This window comes from Aspergillus wentii (genome assembly GCF_001890725.1).
Source record: "Aspergillus wentii DTO 134E9 unplaced genomic scaffold ASPWEscaffold_10, whole genome shotgun sequence".
Classification (NCBI taxonomy): Eukaryota; Fungi; Ascomycota; class Eurotiomycetes; order Eurotiales; family Aspergillaceae; genus Aspergillus; species Aspergillus wentii.
The window spans coordinates 202595-220842 of record NW_024467841.1 but is presented as its reverse complement, the minus strand read 5'-3'; the positions used below and the strand labels follow the sequence as shown (position 1 = coordinate 220842).

General features: G+C 42.1%; 4 protein-coding genes across 4 annotated transcripts; 3 read left to right on the top strand and 1 right to left on the bottom strand.

Annotated features, from left to right (window-relative positions):
* Positions 1-7820: 7820 nt before the first annotated feature.
* On the top strand, positions 7821-8968 carry ASPWEDRAFT_32980 (uncharacterized protein; the record flags this gene model as incomplete). The annotated part of the gene is made up of 4 exons (XM_040833732.1): positions 7821-8192; positions 8298-8567; positions 8657-8794; positions 8840-8968. 4 exons carry the CDS (start codon positions 7821-7823, stop codon positions 8966-8968), a joined length of 909 nt encoding a protein of 302 aa, XP_040683419.1.
* Positions 8969-9551: 583 nt separating this feature from the next.
* Positions 9552-14339, top strand: ASPWEDRAFT_32979 (uncharacterized protein; the record flags this gene model as incomplete). The annotated part of the gene is made up of 3 exons (XM_040833731.1): positions 9552-10076; positions 10134-12095; positions 12150-14339. The coding sequence occupies 3 exons, from the start codon at positions 9552-9554 to the stop codon at positions 14337-14339; spliced, it is 4677 nt and encodes a 1558-aa protein (XP_040683418.1).
* A 100-nt stretch (positions 14340-14439) lies between these two features.
* ASPWEDRAFT_296046 (putative C6 transcription factor) lies at positions 14440-16318 on the top strand. The gene is made up of 3 exons (XM_040833304.1): positions 14440-14853; positions 14910-15282; positions 15332-16318. Exons 1-3 carry the CDS (start codon positions 14539-14541, stop codon positions 16057-16059), a joined length of 1416 nt encoding a protein of 471 aa, XP_040683417.1. The 5' UTR covers positions 14440-14538; the 3' UTR covers positions 16060-16318.
* On the bottom strand, positions 16067-17961 carry ASPWEDRAFT_55325 (Zn(II)2Cys6 transcription factor domain-containing protein; the record flags this gene model as incomplete). The annotated part of the gene is made up of 5 exons (XM_040838195.1): positions 16067-16737; positions 16781-17141; positions 17185-17637; positions 17682-17833; positions 17883-17961. 5 exons carry the CDS (start codon positions 17959-17961, stop codon positions 16067-16069), a joined length of 1716 nt encoding a protein of 571 aa, XP_040683416.1.
* Positions 17962-18248: the final 287 nt, after the last annotated feature.

Below are 18248 nucleotides of genomic sequence, written 5' to 3'. Positions count from 1 at the left end.
ACTCCATAAGTTACCTGAGCAACCTTAAAAAACCCCATAAGATGACTTTGAATTAAATGAACATATCATAAAACTACTAGAAAGAAGGCACTATTTTACCTAATATAGGGTAGGGCAGCAAAACTGAGACAGGGCACATGAATGAATTAATAAAATCTTAAATAGAGCCCAGAAGGAACTGGATGAGTTTAAAAAGGGAAAGTCACTATTAGTGAATAAGATGCAATAGAGCTTCTACCTTAGACTTATTACTAAAGTACTCGGACAATTAGTAAAGATGATGATTAACTCAGGCATAATAGGAAACTACATGGATCTAAGATATAAACAGTAGCTAGGTATACTTAGGATCAAGAAGGCCCAACTGGAGCCACTCATGGGCCTAAATAGAGAAGACTTAGGAGGTTATCTTATAGATGAATTAGGATCTATACCCTTAGTTATAATAGGTCATAAGGAGTAACTTAACTTTAATGTGACACTGTTGGGACAGTATAATATAGTATTAGGGATTCCTTAGCTTAGGAATCACAACCTAGAAATTAACTAGAAAGCTAATATGATACGGCTAGTAAATTGTAAATGCCCCAGACTGGTAGGTACAGGGGATAACACCATCAGATCTCAATAACACGCTCACGAAGGAGAACTTAAGAGCGGAGTTAAGTGATTAAATGAGGTGATTAACATCATGATAAGTAATAAAGCAACCAAGATTTTGGCAGCCAGTAAAGCTTCAGATTAAGTATAGCTAGCATAACTACCTGGATAGGCACTAGAAACAGCAACTGAATACTGCAAAAGAACTATTATTAAGGATGTTACCAATAACTCCTAGGGGGAAAGATATTACTCTAATACACTGGTGAAGTAATCCTCAGACTAGGATAACAGCTCATGGAAGTGTAAGTACACTAAGGAACTTATGGCAGACTCCTAGGAACCACTATGTCTACCCTAAGAGTATACTGCATTTTAGAAGTTATTTAAGTAACTATAAGAACCATAATTACCAGAACATGGACCCCATGACCATAAAATCCCTCTGGAGGAAGGGAAGTAACTAATCTATAAGAAAATCTACCACATATTAGATAAAGAGACTGAAGCACTTAGAGAATATATTAATGAATAGTTAGTGAAAGGCACTATTTAAATATTATAATCACCAGCAGGACACAGTATCTTATTTATACCTAAAAAGGATAATAGTCTATAACTTTATGTGGACTACTGACTACTGAATAATATCACTATTAAGGACTGACATCCGCTACCTCTTATTTTAGAAATCCAGGATTAAATCAGAGGAGTAAAATGGTTTATAAAACTTGACATTACAGATGTATATAACCAGATCAGAATCACAAAAGGGGAAGAATGGAAAACGGCATTTTAAATAAAATATAGAGATTATGAATACTTGGTAATGCCATTCAGGCTAACTAATGTACCTGCATTATTTCAATGATTCATCAATAAGGTATTAAGGGAATATCTTAATATCTTTGTCATTGCTTACCTTGATAACATCCTAATATTCTTGGACAACTTTAATGAGCATATTTAGCATGTCATGAAGGTACTCACAAAACTTTAGGACGTAAAATTATGGCTGAAACTTAAAAAATGTGAATTTTATGTCTAAGAAACTGATTTTTTGGGACACTGGATCTCTCTGGAAGGAATACACATGGATTAGATAAAAGTACAGGCAATCAGAGATTAGCCTACACCAAAAAATCTCAAGGAACTACAGCAGTACTGTAGATTAATTAACTACTACTGATGATTCATTGACAACTATGCAAAAACCATGACACCGATGTTCAAATTACTTAAGAAATCAGACCTCTTTAAATGGACTTAGGAACAGCAGAAAGCATTTGAAGAATTGAAAGAATAAATCATATAAGCACTAATTTTAGTATAACATGACCTGATAAAAGAGACAACTATTGAGACTGATGCATCAGACTATGCGATTAGTATGAGAATGATATAACCAGGAGAAGATAGGAAATCACAGCTAATTACATTCCACTTAAGAAAACTAATTCAAGCTGAACTAAACTATGACATCTATGATAAGGAGCTACTAGTGATAGTAGTCACCTTTAAGACATAGAGAGTCTATCTTAAAGGGGCTCAGCATTAAATTCTTGTTAAGATGGACTATAAGAACCTCACCTTCTTCATGATAACCAAAGAGTTGACGTGAAGGCAGGCAAGATAGTCAGAAGTCCTCTTAGAATATGACTTCTGTATTGTACACTGTAAAGGGACAGAGAACAGCTAAGTAGATGTACTTAGTCAATGACCAGACTACATGCTTAATGGAAAACATTATAAACCAGTAATCCTAAAATAAAATGAAGATGGCAGTCTTAGTTATAACTACTGACATCAGATTGTAGCTACCATAAGCATTAGATCAGATGAGTTTAAAAAGAAACTCATCATGGAAACTAGAAAAGATTAAATGATCTAAGGGATACTTAAGAAACTCAAGGATGACGCTAGATTTATTAAAAGTAATGATGGACTAGTATATTTTAAGGGACTCATCTACACACCTAAGAGTATATGGACTGAAGTCATAATTATGCATCATGACACCCCCATATTTAGACATATGGGAGTGGAATGAACAGTGGTATATATTATAAGAAACTTTTATATACCACATCTTCAAGCAAAATCGCATGAATATATGGTAAGATGTGAAACATGCATTTAAGACAAACTAGTGAGATATAAACCCTATAGAAACATATAAATACTGAAATCACCTATAAAACCATAGGAATAGGTTACAGTGGACTTTATCACTTAGTTACCACCCTTAAGTGGATGGGATACTATTATAGTTTTCACTAACTAACTCACTAAATATATTTAACTCACACCAGCAAAAGGCACACTTGATATAAAATAGATGGTATTCATCTTTTTAAAGGAAATCATTGTAAACCATAGTTTACTAGAAAATATTACCTCAGATAGAGATAAACTCTTCACCTTAAAATTCTAGATATCCCTCACAAGGATAATGGGAGTTTATTACTAGTTAACCACTGCTTACTACCTGCAGGTGAACAGGTAAACTGAATAAACTAATCAGACAATTAAATAATATTTATGACACTATGTTAACCATTAATAAAATGACTAGAGTGAATTATTGCCCCTGGCATAATTTGTGTTTAATAACTTAGTATACTCTATCATAAAATAAACACCATTTTATATAAATCACCACAGACATCTGAACATCATTGGAAAACTAATCTAATAAGAATCAAACTTGGAAGAAGTAGAACAACTGGTGATAATAATAGAATAATACTACTGATAACTCTTAATAGATTTAGAATTCATAAATCTATGGATGGCCAGTTACTATGACAAAAAACATGACAAAGGACCAGATCTTAAAAAGGGGGGGAAAGTGTTCCTACTCTACAGAAACATTAAAACAAGAAGACTAAGCATAAAACTTGACCATTAAAAATTAGGACCATTTATGATTAAAGAAAAGATGGGACCAGTTAACTACTGTTTATGATTACCAGAATCAATGAAATGCATACACCCAGTCTTTTATATTTCATTATTAGAACCAGCACCAGTCAACGCTAAACTCACTTAAAATGTGGAAATTAACAATGATGATAAATAAGAATATAAAGTTGAAAAAATCTTAGGACATTGAAAAGTTAGCGGCAAACCACTTTACCTGGTGAGATGGAAAGGATATGATACCTCAGAAAACACATGGGAACCTATCTTGAATCTGATAGGTTGCCCTCAGTTAGTAAAAGAATTCCACTGGCGGATGGATTAAAGTCAGCCCAGAAGGAAGGGGAATTCATTATTTAAGTCAGACTAGGATTATCTAATACAGTGGCAAGTTAAGCAGCCTCTTGCTTATTAGTAAGACAGTCCAGCTCTTGGAGATCCTTAGCGCTTAGGGGATCCTCCTCATCCAGTGACTTAAGAAGGTTGGAGTCATGCTCTGACATCTAACCACCACGCTCTCTTAAGAATTTTTAATATTTTTAAAGGCGCATTAGTTTTGTAAATATTTTCGCGGAAGCCTCCTCAGCCTCCTAGATTTCCTGATCAATGCGCTCTTGCTCTTGTTGAAGCACATGCCACTCTCACTTATTATGAAATTGGCGTTCACACTTCTGACTGCAATGAGTACACGAAGCACAGTTCTTACTTCTCAAATCCATGATGTAAGGAACCCCGCGGGAAGAATAACAGATATAAGGAAGATAGGAAGGGAAACCGTTTTTTAGGATTCTATCTGCCTGTAAAGCATGTTCATGGTAATGATTATGCTTCTCTAGCATAATGAGTCATCAGGAAAAATAAGAAAAGAAGTTAACAGGAAACTCACCTGAATGGGGGATATGATGAATTTATGATTGTCAAGGGATGACAATCCCAGGAGAGGGGGATTATGTTATGGCACCTTTATCAGTGACTGTATCAGGCAGAATCAGGCAGTTAAGAGGAAAGGATATTCTTATTACAGAGAATTATAATTTGCTATTATCACACTCTTTATGGCCACCATCTGGCAAACACCGCCACACTCACGTGATATAGTATACAGGTACCATGTCTTGGCAAACATACCATCTGGTATACCATCATGAATGGTATACACCCTGGTATATAGGATGGTATACCACTGGCATACCCTGTGGAGGACCATCTGAAGGACCATAGATATTGGAGAAAGATATATAAGGATACTCATCCCATGTACTTAGATAGTTCTTCATGATTAATACAAGTCATTATTCTACAGTTACTATTCCATTACCTTTCTGATTGTTCTACCCACTTGTTCGCACATCTCTAGCTTAATTAAGAAGTATATATACTTCTTGGCCTTGCTTCTCTCTTTGCCTACCTTACTGCGTTCTCAAGCACCACGGCTCACAAGAGCACCCCAGTTACTGTCGACGTCTTTGGGTTAGGATCACAGGTTAGTATTTCCCCGGCTTGACTCTCAGTTTACGGATTAGGTACCATTGCGAGATCCCAGGGTGTGACAGGCCGCCTCAATAATCAAAGAAAGCCTTGAACCGCTCAAATCCCTCTAAATAAAGCGCTTAATCAGTACCAGGAGGCCGCTCTAAGAGACTGGGTTACCTATATAAATAATATATACCTTCCTATCATGATTACATTACTTCATAAGATAGCAAACCTTACTATCCAGCATATTAATCCTAAATAACACCTTAATCAATTATAGGCGTATCACTTTGCTGAAAGGCTTCCTCCTGAGCTTAAATTAAGACCAGTGATTCAGAAAATAAAGGAGAAAAAGTGGCTGGAGGCAGAGGATATTAGACAGCTTTAATTTTAGTATAATCAGCTAAAAATATTACTTTATAATGTCCCCGCTTGCCTGGTATATGTTACGGCACCCTTATCAGTGACCAAACCAGGCAGAATCAGGCGGTCAGGAGAAATGGATATTCTTATTATAGAGAATTACAAATTGCTTACTTAACACCCTTTACAGCTACTATCTAGCAGGCAACCACATCACATAACAAGAATACTATTTATTATACCATGAATGGTATACAGAATGGTATATAAGGGTACCATAGGAATACCATAGGTGGTATATAGGATGGTATACTTAGTAAAGGATATATAAGGACACTTATTTTATGTACTTAGATAGTTCTTTATAATTAATATAAGTTATTATTCTATAGTTACTATTCTACCACCACTCTAATCATTCTACCTACTTATTCATATATCTCCAGCTTAATTAAGAAGTATATATACTTCTTAGCCTTGCTTCTCTCCTTAACTACCTTACTATATTCTTAAGCACCATGGCTCATTAGGAGCACCCCAGTTACTGTTAACATCCTTGGATTAGGGTCACAGGTTAGTATTACCCCGGCTTGACTCACAGGTTACAGGTTAGGTACCATTGCGAGATCCCAGGGTGTGACAGTATATAACTTTAATAAATGCGGCTTTTAACTAGGCCAGGGAAAGGTACAAAAAGTGCTTGGTATAAAGGGGAAAGTCCATGATCTTACTGGAGCTGAGCATGTAGAGAATATAACTGCACTTAAATATATTACTGTAGATGGTTGGATTATAACTCTATTTTTTATATTTAAAGGTAAGAAAGTTATGGAGTTATAGTTTAAAGAAGGGCTACTAAACTACTATACTGCAACCTCTGAGAAAGGCTAGATATATAATAAACTTGCAGTTGAATGGCTTCAAAACTTCTATAATAAGATAAAAGATTATATGAACAAGGGGGAAAAATGCATTCTTATCTTTAACAGCTATACAGCTCATTAAATAGTTAAATTCCTATAGCTCTATAAGACCTATAAGATCCTCCCATTCTGCTTTTAACCTTATACAACTCATCTGTATTAACCACTTGATGGAAAGCCTTTTCTTATATATAAAATATATTTTTGCAGTATGAATAACCTTATCTTACAGTGGAGTGGGGTCCCTGGAGATAAGGTAAATTTCCTCTATAATATTATAGCTGTATGAGAGAAGACCTTTACCTTATAAATCATCTGTAATTCCTTTAAAGAATGGGGCATTTTCCCGCTAGATAGGTCTTCTATTATTAAAGCTATTCAGAATACTTTACCATTAATTCTAGAGATATTAATGCTAGATACTACACCTCCTCTGTATCCTTAATCTTCAAGTATTAAAAACACACCTCCAAAGACCACTTAATAAGCTGAAAAGAACCACAAGAAGGTATTCTATCTAATAGATAATATAGAAGCCTCTCCACAGCTTAAGCATGGCCTAGATTGCATATTTTAATAATAAAAATATCAGTCTGAGCAGCTCGCTATTATGAATGCTACTCTTAGCTAAATTGAGCAAGCCCAGGCACCTCGCCAGCGCAGAACCACTAAGTGAGAGGTTTAATGCCTTGGAGATAGTGGGATACTGACTGTATAGGATGTAAATTGCTCTATTGCTGATAGGAGGGCTAAAGAAGAGGTAGCTAAGAAGAAGAAGGTGGATAAGGCTTATAAAGAGGTGTACAGCTGTCTCCCACCCATACCTTTGGAAGAAGATAATTCTACAGCTTCATATAGAGAATTGGCAGGAGAATTGGTTGATCAGCTTTATTTTATGGATTCTACCAGAGTTTAGTGATAAAAATGCGAATAGCTTCATTTTTTTCCTCTACACTGAAAATTCCTTTACGCCGCCGACCACCCACTAGCGGAGGCGGTGGGTGGTCGGGCCGCCACTGATACAGAAAAACATCCTGCATCTCAGTTGCCTTTCAGCTGCATCTCAGCTCACCAAAATGGTTCTGTTTTACAGGATACGGGGGTAGACAGAATAAGATATAAATATAGTATATTAGTAGAGGAAGATCTAGATAGCTCCATAGCATGGTATAAAATTCATTTATCAAGAAAGGAGAAGGAGTATTAATATGAGATAACTATTACCACTGCGGCCTGGATTACTGCAGGCTCAGCGTTAGATTAAGCAGCTTCTCCATTAAAATTAAAGGGGCAGAGCATAAGGCTGCAAGCTATTAGTAGGGGTGAGAGGAAAATTAAGGGAGTGGTAATAAGTGTAAGATAATGGAGTTAAAGGGAAGGCAAGAAAGAGAAAAGAGGTTAAAAAGATATAGTTAGCTTTTATACTAGAGAAATCGAAGGCGGAGCTTATAGAACATCATATTATGGTACTAAACCTATACAGGTAAAACTAGCCATATACAGTAATTCACAGGTCCGCCGTTTACAAAATATACGATGTCCTCAAGATATTACATAATAAACCATGTCGACCGAACCAGTTCCAGCGATATAGAAAGAAAATGCCTATTGAAAGACCTCCGTACCATATTTTGGGCTGTGGAAGAACCGCAAGAGCCTTTTATGGAGGAAGAAGATATACTAAGGTTGAATCTTGAAGTCAAAGCCCTTGACATGACAGGGGACACGTCAACAGTACCGGAATTCTTCAAACCGCTTCCCAGGGAAAAGCTACAGATGCATCCAACGGCAGAAGACGAGGAGACAAGATGTCGTCTAAACGGTTTAAAAAATATCATGACAACACCAGTATCCTCTGCCATCACCGTGCTGACACCCTCTGCTGCCATCTTGCGTGGGAATTTTGTGGTGCGTTCAGGGCGAGTGTTTCAGATGATGAGAATAGATTCGGAGGGACTCTTATGGGACTGACTGAGAGGCGATATTACGAGTATGTCTCGCTGTTTAGTATAGTCACTGGCTGACAGTTATAGGGGATTCTCATATGCATTGTTCAAAGAACAAAATATGGATACCATATTCATCGAGCCATCGCATACATTCAACCCAGCTGGTGCATGGGAAGTAAAGGGAAAGTATAAACATAAGCCTCATCTCATTTTCACCATGAAACATGATATTATTGGTGATGTTAGACTTCTCCGAGGCGAAGTACTCGCCATCATTGCGGCATTGAGGAGTCGACTGGTGCCTGACATGTTCAAGGAGCATCTGGTCATCCCGGTATGTATATACTGATTACAATGACTGTTCCTGATATTGACAGATAAATGGTCTTTTCTTTTATGAATACCTCAGGCAGGGTGATACAGGCGTACCATGACGGTCAAAATCTTCTCTTGCGTAAAAGTCCGCTGTTCGACTTTTCTCGATATGAAATTGCGCCGTTTGATTTATTTGTTCGGCATTTAGCCAGTGAGCCGGTGGAAGAGATTAGAATGTTCCCAAAGGTATAGCAGTCTAGATAGGCTCTCACAGATTATATTTTCGCACAGCAACACCAACAGCTTTTGTGCGTTCATAGGGAAGCGTGGCTGTCTAACAGCCTTTGCCAGGAAGGAAAAAAGACCGATGATCAGGAGCTAAAAATTCTCAGTGACCATCCGGGCTCAGACATGATTTGAATACATTCTGTCATATTAAATCTCTGTTGTGGGTTTATAGGATAAAGTTATAAGAGCTTCAGAATAGTCCATGATATCCAAAATTATTAATTCGACCATACACTAATTCCGCGTAAGATTTAAGGTTAAGATTAGGGTTTTTAGGGAGTTCTCTATTTACTATAGAGGTGTTTGTTAGAAGTCACTTACTGAGGCTGTGGAATTGGTAGGCCAGGCTGTGCGCATATAATTTGTACAAATAGACAACTTCACCACTTTCCTATTGTGGTATAGATTGGGACTGGGGGTTTATCAGAATTTGCTCATCTTCTGCCAGTCATTGGCTGTGAGGCTGCCACTTTCATATGTTTTTAGCCGCCGGATACCCTACAAATTAGGATCGACTGCACAATGATTGCGCCAGGCTGTAAAATGGATCTGTACAATGAACACATTCAGCCACAGAAGAAGAAAAAGAAATATGGTTTCTCCACTCCCAGCCCCTCATTCCCGTCCAGCTGGCATCTCATCTTTCCGTGAACCTTTCCTCGCACACTGCAACATTTTCCCCGAGAGATAATAATCAAAATCATCTTCACCAACCATGGTTTGTGGAGCGCCCAGGAAAATTAAAAATAATTACAAAAATCGGCGTTCCAAGCCAGGCAAGGAAGGTGCTACTGAAAAACTTCATCCAAGTCAACCTGGCAGTCAATCACCATCACCGTCAGTTACGGTATCAGCGAATTCCGTCCGTGACTCTGATAAACCGAACACAAAGCCTGAAGAGGAATATCATCCACCGGATCTATGGCAAGCCGCTTACGATCAGCTCGAAGAGGACAAACGACTTATTCTCGAGATTGGTCATCCCGATATCAACGTTAGCAACGAGGACGACGCAGCCTCTTCGAAATTAGAGGTCATTCTAGGCGGTGTTATTGAGACAGTCCAAAAGCAACATGAGATTCGAGAGCTCAAACGGGAGAACAGCACCCAGGTTAGAAAGCATGCCGGTACCATACTGAATGCTGCATTTATTCTCCAAGATAGCATTTCCAAAGTTGTGGGCTGTGATCCTACCGGTCACGCATCTACTGCCTGGGCAGTCGTGTCTCTTGGATTGATGGTATGTAAGAAAGACAAAGTAATCATCATAACATGCTAATGAAAATGAACGTGAAAGATGACGCAGAATTATCGCGATCAACAGGATGCCTGGTTCCAATCCTCTGCCTTTCTCTCGGACGTTCTTTCCCGCAACACCCTCATCGAGATACACTACTATCGTAATGACAACCCTGCGACGAAAGATGGCATCAAAAATGCCCTCGTCCAACTGTACTTGAGCATTCTGCGGTACTCGGCAGAAGTGATGAAAATACACCAGTCGAACACAGGAAAGCTATTGCTGAAGAGTATTTTTGCATTGAAAGACTTGCCTCTATCGGGGATCGAAACAGCCATTCAGAACGTAGAGAAACGTTTGGGTCAGTGGACCGGCATCCACCAATATCTCAAAACGGAAGAAATGCAGGCCCAGGTAGAGGAGGTGTTGACAGTCACTCAAAGTATCGAAGAGAAATTCGAACTGTTGAAGCTTCCAAAGGCTGAAAAGGCTTCCTTCAATTCACATACGGCGGATCCTACAGAAGCAGAATACTGTCTTGAAGGCACCCGTGTTGATCTTCTTCAGGATATTACAGACTGGGTGGACGATCCACAGGGAAGATCTCTCTTCTGGCTCAACGGCATGGCAGGAACTGGAAAGTCCACCATTTCCCGTACAGTGGCCAGAGAGATGCAGAATAGAGGACTCCTGGGAGCAAGCTTTTTCTTCAAACGAGGGGAGGGCGACCGTTCCAACTCGTCAAAGCTTTTCACCACGATGGTAAGACAGTTGATGGATACTATTCCTCATTTGAAGAAACCCGTCAAGGAAGCGATAGAAAATGACTCGGAAGTTGTCACGAGCTCTTTGGACGAGCAGTTTAACAAACTCCTCTTACAGCCACTGTCGAATGTCAAAACGAGTAAGAACCAGGCATTACCATTAGTTGTTGTAATCGACGCCTTGGATGAGTGCGACGATTGGGGCAATATCAGAACCATCATCAGGCTTTTGCCCAAGCTTCAGCAGAGCTACTCTTCTATTCAAATCCGGTTCTTCGTCACGAGCAGGCCAGAGGTTCCAATTCGCCTTGGATTTGAAAAAGTCCCGGATAAGCACCAGGATGCTGTCCTCCATGAAATTGCTGCATCTGTTGTCGAGAATGACATTTCCATTTTCTTCCAACACAAGCTCCCTGAAATCAGGAAGGATCAGAAACTTGATGATCCAGAATGGCCCGGAGAAGATACTACTCGACAGCTGGTTGCAATGGCAGTGCCGCTTTTTATCTTTGCCGCCACCATTTGTCGTGTTTTGAGAGATTATCGATTGGACGCAGAGGATAGTCTAAAGAAAATCCTGGAACATAAAGATGAGGATTCAAAAGTAGCTAGAACATATCTGCCCGTTTTTGACAGGATCCTTGTGGACCAAGAAGGAACCAAAAGGCACCGACTGATTGAGGAATATCAACAAGTGATTGGGACCATTATCATCCTTGAGGATCCTCTCCCAGTGGTTCCTCTCGCGAAGCTCATCAATATCTCTGGAAGAGCCCTCCAAACCAGGCTGAATTCACTCCACTCTGTGCTTAGAATACCGACAAGGAAAGAAGACCCAGTGCGACCTTTTCATCTTTCATTCCGAGACTTCCTTCTTGATCCCGAAACACGCACCAAGAATGAGTTCTGGATTGACAGAGTCAAAATGAACGAAAAGGTAGCATTTGGCTGCATCAGACTGATGAAAAGGGACATTGGAGGTTTGAAAAAGAACATCTGCAACCTACCGAGTTATGGAACACTGCGAACAGAGATTGATGATCAAGCAGTCGAAAGCCATTTTCCCAAAGAGCTTCGATATGCATGTCGATACTGGATCTATCACCTGCAGCAAGGAGAGGCTGCCTTGACTGACCAAGATGAAGTGCATAAGTTTCTTGAAGGCCACTTTATTCAGTGGTTAGAAGGTATGAGTATCTTAGGGTATTTATCGGAGATTATTTCGGGGATAAATATATTACAGTCTTTGGTGCAGGTAAACCATCCAAATCCACAATATTTGAGCAAGCGCTGACAATCATCGGCTCAGACTGGATCTACTGTATCGAAAATCTTACATGATGCAAAGAGATTTGCCCTCAAAAATATTGGAATTGCGGAAACAGCGCCTCTTCAGCTTTATTCCTCTGCACTTGTATTCGCACCATGTAAATGCGTCATTCGGAATTCTTTCCAGCAGCATATTCCTCGATGCCTTGCCCAGTTACCAGTAGTGGAGGCAAACTGGGGAATGGATTTACAGACCCTTGAAGGCCATTCAAGTGCTGTTACGACAGTGACATTCTCGCCTGATAATAAGCTGGTGGCATCGGGCTCATGGGATTGCACTGTGAAACTGTGGGATACAGTCTCAGGAACACTTTGGCAGACTCTTCAAGAACATTCTCATGATGTCTCTTCAGTGGCATTCTCACCAGATGGAAAGATTCTGGCTTCAGGGTCTCGTGACCATACTGTAAAGCTATGGGAGATAGCCCCAGAGACAGTCACACCCCAGAAGACTCTTAAAGGGCATTCCAAAGCAGTTACTTCGGTGGCATATTCGCCTGACGGAAAATTCCTAGCTTCAGGATCTGATGACTACACAATAAAGATATGGAATGCAGTTTCGGGTACATTACACCAGACCATTGAAGAACACTCTAGTTTGGTCAATTCAGTGGCGTTCTCGCATGACGGGAGCATTCTGGCTTCAGGGTCATCCGACAATACAATAAAACTATGGAAGATCACCTCAGGGACAGCCACACTGCGACAGACATTTTTAGGGCATTCCAAAACAGTCTACTCAGTGGCATTCTCACCTGACAGCAAACTGTTAGCTTTAGCATCCGATGACCACCCGGTAAAATTATGGAAGGTGACTCCAGAGTCAGTAACTCTGCAGCAAACCCTTGAGGAGCATTCTGATCTTGTTAAGTCACTCGCATTCTCACCCGACGGCAAGCTCCTGGCTTCAGGCTCATGGGATAAAACAATAAAACTATGGAACATAACCTCGGATAAATTTACAGTCCAGCAGACACTGGAAGGGCATTCTGAATGTATCCAATCAGTCGCATTCTCACCCGACGGCAAGCTCCTGGCTTCAGGCTCATGGGATAAAACAATAAAACTATGGAACATAACCTCGGATAAATTTACAGTCCAGCAGACACCGGAAGGGCATTCTGAATTTGTTCAATCAGTAGCATTCTCACCAGATGGCAAGCTGATGACTTCGGGCGCGATTGACGAAACTGTCCGGCTCTGGGATATGTCTCTGGGTATTCAGCAGAGTCTAAAAGGCTGTGGTCAAGTCAAATTAGTGCTATTCTCGCCTGATAATAGGCAGGCTGTCTCAGTCCATAACAATAATATATTTTTATGGGATCCAGCCTCAGGCAAGCTTCAGCACACTCTTGATGTGGATAAACCATCTCGGGAACTAGTGGTTTTCTCTCATGACAGCAAGATGGTCGCCTCAAGATTGGATAATGGTTTTGTGGGCTTATGGAACACAGCCACAGGCATGCTGATACATGAGCTTAGATATAAGAAACCGATCTTGTCAACAGCGTTTTCATTTGATAACCAACTGCTGGCCTCAGTCTCAGACGACGGCATAAAGGTGTGGGATTTAAACTCCTACAGGGCACTGCAGACCATAAAATTTGGTGGTGATAAACTTTATGATTCGTTGGCATTCTCTCCTGATAACAAGCTATTAGCTGCAGGTAAATCTTACGGCCACGCTGTGGAGATATGGGATGTATCTTTAGGCACACAAAAGGCTACCTTCAAAAGCCTATTTGAAGGACTATACAGCTCAGCGGCCTTCTCACCTGACAGTAAGCTGCTGGCCGTATTATATCATCGCAATATTGTGAATCTGTGGGATGTGGCTTCATCCACACTACAACATAGCTTTGAAGATGATTATCAATTGTTCCGCCTTTCGTTCTCTGCGTGTGGAGCCTACCTGAAGACAGACAATGGGTTGTATCACATCAAGAGGCATGAAGATAATTCTCTTTCTTCATCTCGAGTCGAAGGCCCTGCAGTCAAAGATGCGTGGATTTATCATGGACGAGAGAAGGTTCTGTGGCTTCCTGCTGAGTACCGAGCAATACGACCTGTGGTTGAGGGCGATATGGTTGCAATTGGGCATGCATCTGGCAGTGTGTCATTCATCAGATTCAATGCTGGCGAGGACGGTCTAAATTGTCTACCTGTTTAAATATTCTGTTCACATCTAGCCAAGTCTACTATTTTATCTCTCATAAACATTTAAACTTCTTATTTGCAGTATGACAACCCAGTATCTCCACAATCGGCTTTTTTCCGATTCAGATTCATCTTCCCTAGATTCTCTCCATCCACCACCAACTCTTCAAAATCCCAATGAATAAACCTCCCCAATAACCCATTAAATCAATATGTACCCCCAACCCTCATCCCCCGAATGGCCTCACTGCAGCCCCTCCACCGTCGTCGACCCCTTTTCCTCCCCCCTCGGCAGCTGGTACCAAGATGGCTTCTCCCACGATCCAGGTTATCTGGCTTCACAGGAAGAATTACGATGTATGCTCTTCACTATTGCACAATCCGCCGTTCCGACTCGCGCAGGAAGCCCAGTTGTCGATGAGAGTGAGCGCGGTTTGCCACCGGGGCAGAGGGTGATGAGGCCGGCTTTTTCGAATCAGAGGAGAGTGGTTTATTTGAAGAATTATGTTGGGCAGGTTGCGCCTTGGGTATTCTCCTCTCCTATATGATATTTTATATGATATATATATACTAACTAATGTAGCTGGACATGTTCGACTCGCAGTGCACATTCCGCGTGCAACTGCCCGCTCTCGCCCGCAATTTCCCCGCTCTGGGATACGCCATTCTCGCCATTTCCGCGCGGCAGATGGAGCGCAAGGAGGGCATTCAGCATGCGTTTGAGAGTCTGGAATTGTACCAGGAGGCTATTCGCTTACTTAGTCCTCTATTGCAAGTCCGGGATCCGAAAGTCGTCGCTGCGTGTGTAATGCTGTGCTGTTTGGAGATGATGTCCGCCCGGGCGCAGGACTGGCGGCGCCATCTGGAAGGTTGTGCGGCGCTGTTTGATGCGTTTGGAATTCATGGGTTTTGTAATGGGTTGCTACAGGCTGTTTTTTGGTGTTATGCGAGAATGGGTGAGTTTCTTCATCCTTCAATATCTACTTTATTGTCTAACTGATTTAGATTTATGCGGTGCTCTTATTTCTGACGGCACGCAAAGCACACTCCTCAAACCCTCCAAATGGCTCGGTCCAGGCTGGGAAGACGACCAAGCAGCACGATTATTCCACGACGCCCGATCCCCCGACATGCACGCCAACTACGCCGTGTATCTCTGCGCCCGCACCTGCGAGCTCGTCTCCGACCGTACGAAATTCATCGAACTCGGCGACGAAAACGGGTGCACGGGCGAAACCTTCCACCGGCGCTGGCTGCAAGTCTGGGAGGAACTGCAGGACTGGCTGGCCCAACGGCCCGACGAGTTACTGCCTATCCAGACGACGAATACGAAGCCGTTCCCGCATGTGCTGTTTGTGCATTGGGCTGCTATTTCGTCGAATCAGCTGTATCATACGGCGTGTATACTGCTGTTAAATGTGATGCCGAAGAGTGTCAAGCTGGCGACGGGGTCTGCGGTGTCGGCGTTGTGGCATGCACGGCGCATTTGTGGGATTTCGCTGGCGAATCCGCATCAGGGGTGTTTGAATAATGCGATTCAGCCGTTGTGGATTGCGGGGAGGTTGTTCAGTCATGCGTCTGAACATGAGGTTATCGTCAATCTGATTCGGAATATCGAGGCACATACTGGTTGGGGTGCGTGCTGGCGTATCAGAGACCTCGAGATCGCTTGGGGATACAAGGTCTCGAGAGCTCCAAGGATGGAGAATCAGGAGATATTTTCCACGGGGTAATCAGTCATCAGGAGTCGTGAATGCCCCATTCTTCGCGCAGGCTCCCTAAATACTCGCTGATGTCCCATCCAGTCACGGTCCGGATCTGCTCGAAGCCGTGCAGTATCTCCTGCTGCTGGGACTCGTGGGTCATACGTCTGGCTGCAACGAGGAACGAAGCGAGCAGAGATAAATCCCAGCATTCCCGGCGGTCATTATTCAGAGCAATACTACAAATACGTCGGGCATGCCATAATGGCGACATGGCAGATGGCTGCAGTTGAACATGTCGTGCCGTGCGAGGTCTATTCAGAAGCAACAGCAGCATCGCCGTGTGATAGAGCTGATTCCCAAATATCCCCGCACCGTTGGTGAATAAAATAACAGGGAAACTGCCATCTGTATTCATAGAAGGATCATGCAGATCCAGTTCAAGCATGGGATGAAACTCCTGTGATCGATGATGATACCACTGCTCCAGTTGATCCACGAGCGACATCCAATTATCAGTCCTACGGTGCGAGGGTTGTGTTTCGTCGTTACAGAATTGCAGTGCCTTGGCGCAGAGGAAGAGGGGAATATGCGCAAGGTGAAAGACTCGTCCAGAGTCTGCGTGGTCGATACCTGATGGACTGAAAGCGGGAAACATTGGGAGGGGAATTGTGATGGATGTATCGGTGGCTAGGGCGACGCTGAGATCTATCTTTGTTAGTCAATATTACAATAAGAATGAACATCATACCTAATCGCAGAAACAGCCAGTAAATAGCAGAATTGATGTTCATTTCAGATGCATGCAGTCCCAGATTGCTCAGTAGATCCAAGTTAATTCTGGGAGGATCCGTCCAAGCCCGTGGAATGTTAGAGATGAAGAAATGCACCGTCTGAAAAGCACTCAAGAGAGCTTTGCTCGTGATATTCATAGTCATATCCTTGTCTTCTGGACTGATATGACTGCTAACTGAATCATACGGATTCATCCGATGAAGCAAATTAAAAGACATCTCAGACAGCCTTAACACAGTCGATAATGTCGCCTTCGACAACACGGCCATCTGCAATGCCGGGATCCCAAATGACTGCCACACATCGCATATATCAAGCTACTTTGTCAGCTTCATCCACATATAGACACGAAGAACATACCCAAGATGCCACCTCATATCGATAATGCCGCAGCAACTGCAGAATCCGAGTCTGAGAAATGATACTATCATCGGTGATAGAAACCCCAGCATTCGATACGCGATGACTGAACTGATCGGAATAAACAGATCGCGATGGATTGAGTCGAGGTGTATCCAGACCTGCAAAATCGCTTATATTCGATAGAACTGATGTTTCTGCTGTATTTCCTAATGCCAACAGTCCTTGGACTGCTGATTCATCGCCATCGCTGAATCTTGCATGAGGAGGATTATTTGGTGTATCAGGTGGCCAGGCAGGAAGGTTGCTAATATCATCCAGCTCGGCTGGCGCATCTAGTGTATCTTGATTGTTTGGACGAGGCGTAGCTGGATCAGAGGGTGGATGAATTGATGTATCGGAAGCTTCATCCCACGTCGCATCGCGATAGCTTTGGATGTCTTCATTGACGAACTGTCATCATTAGAAAGCCCTCCCATAATATAGCTGATTCATACCTGAATAGCATCATATGCTCCACTAGCAGGTTTCGGAATCTCCGCCGGGGTAACCGTAAACGCATTCTTTTGCAAAAATGTCAACTTGGGCCCATACTGGCAGGTGAAGTTCTTCTCGATGCAATTGCGACAGCGCGGTTTAGTCTCATCGCCTGGAGCAGCTGTTAATAACCACCATTCAGCATAGCAGTGGGTGCTTACACTTCCTCCGCCGCACCCGACACCGCATACAACCCGTCCTGCATCGGGTCCGGCGCGTCTGACGAGTTCCCTCGACCATGGAGGTCGCGTCGCGTCGCCTATTGGTTTATTCAGAATACAGTACCCCCGTACTCCGTACCTAGTGATAAATCGCTTTTGGTGATGTTTGCCAGAGAAGGAAAAAGGAAAGTGAACAGTGACAATCCATTTGGAGGTGCAGCCGAGGTGGGGGGAATAACTCCCGATCGGGCAATTTTAGACCAACCCCACATTGTTACGGATTGGTTCCCCACACGGAGAATTGCCGATGCCCCGCTGGCTGGATTAGGAAGGCGTAGCCACGGATGCTGTTTTGGGTTGCATCAT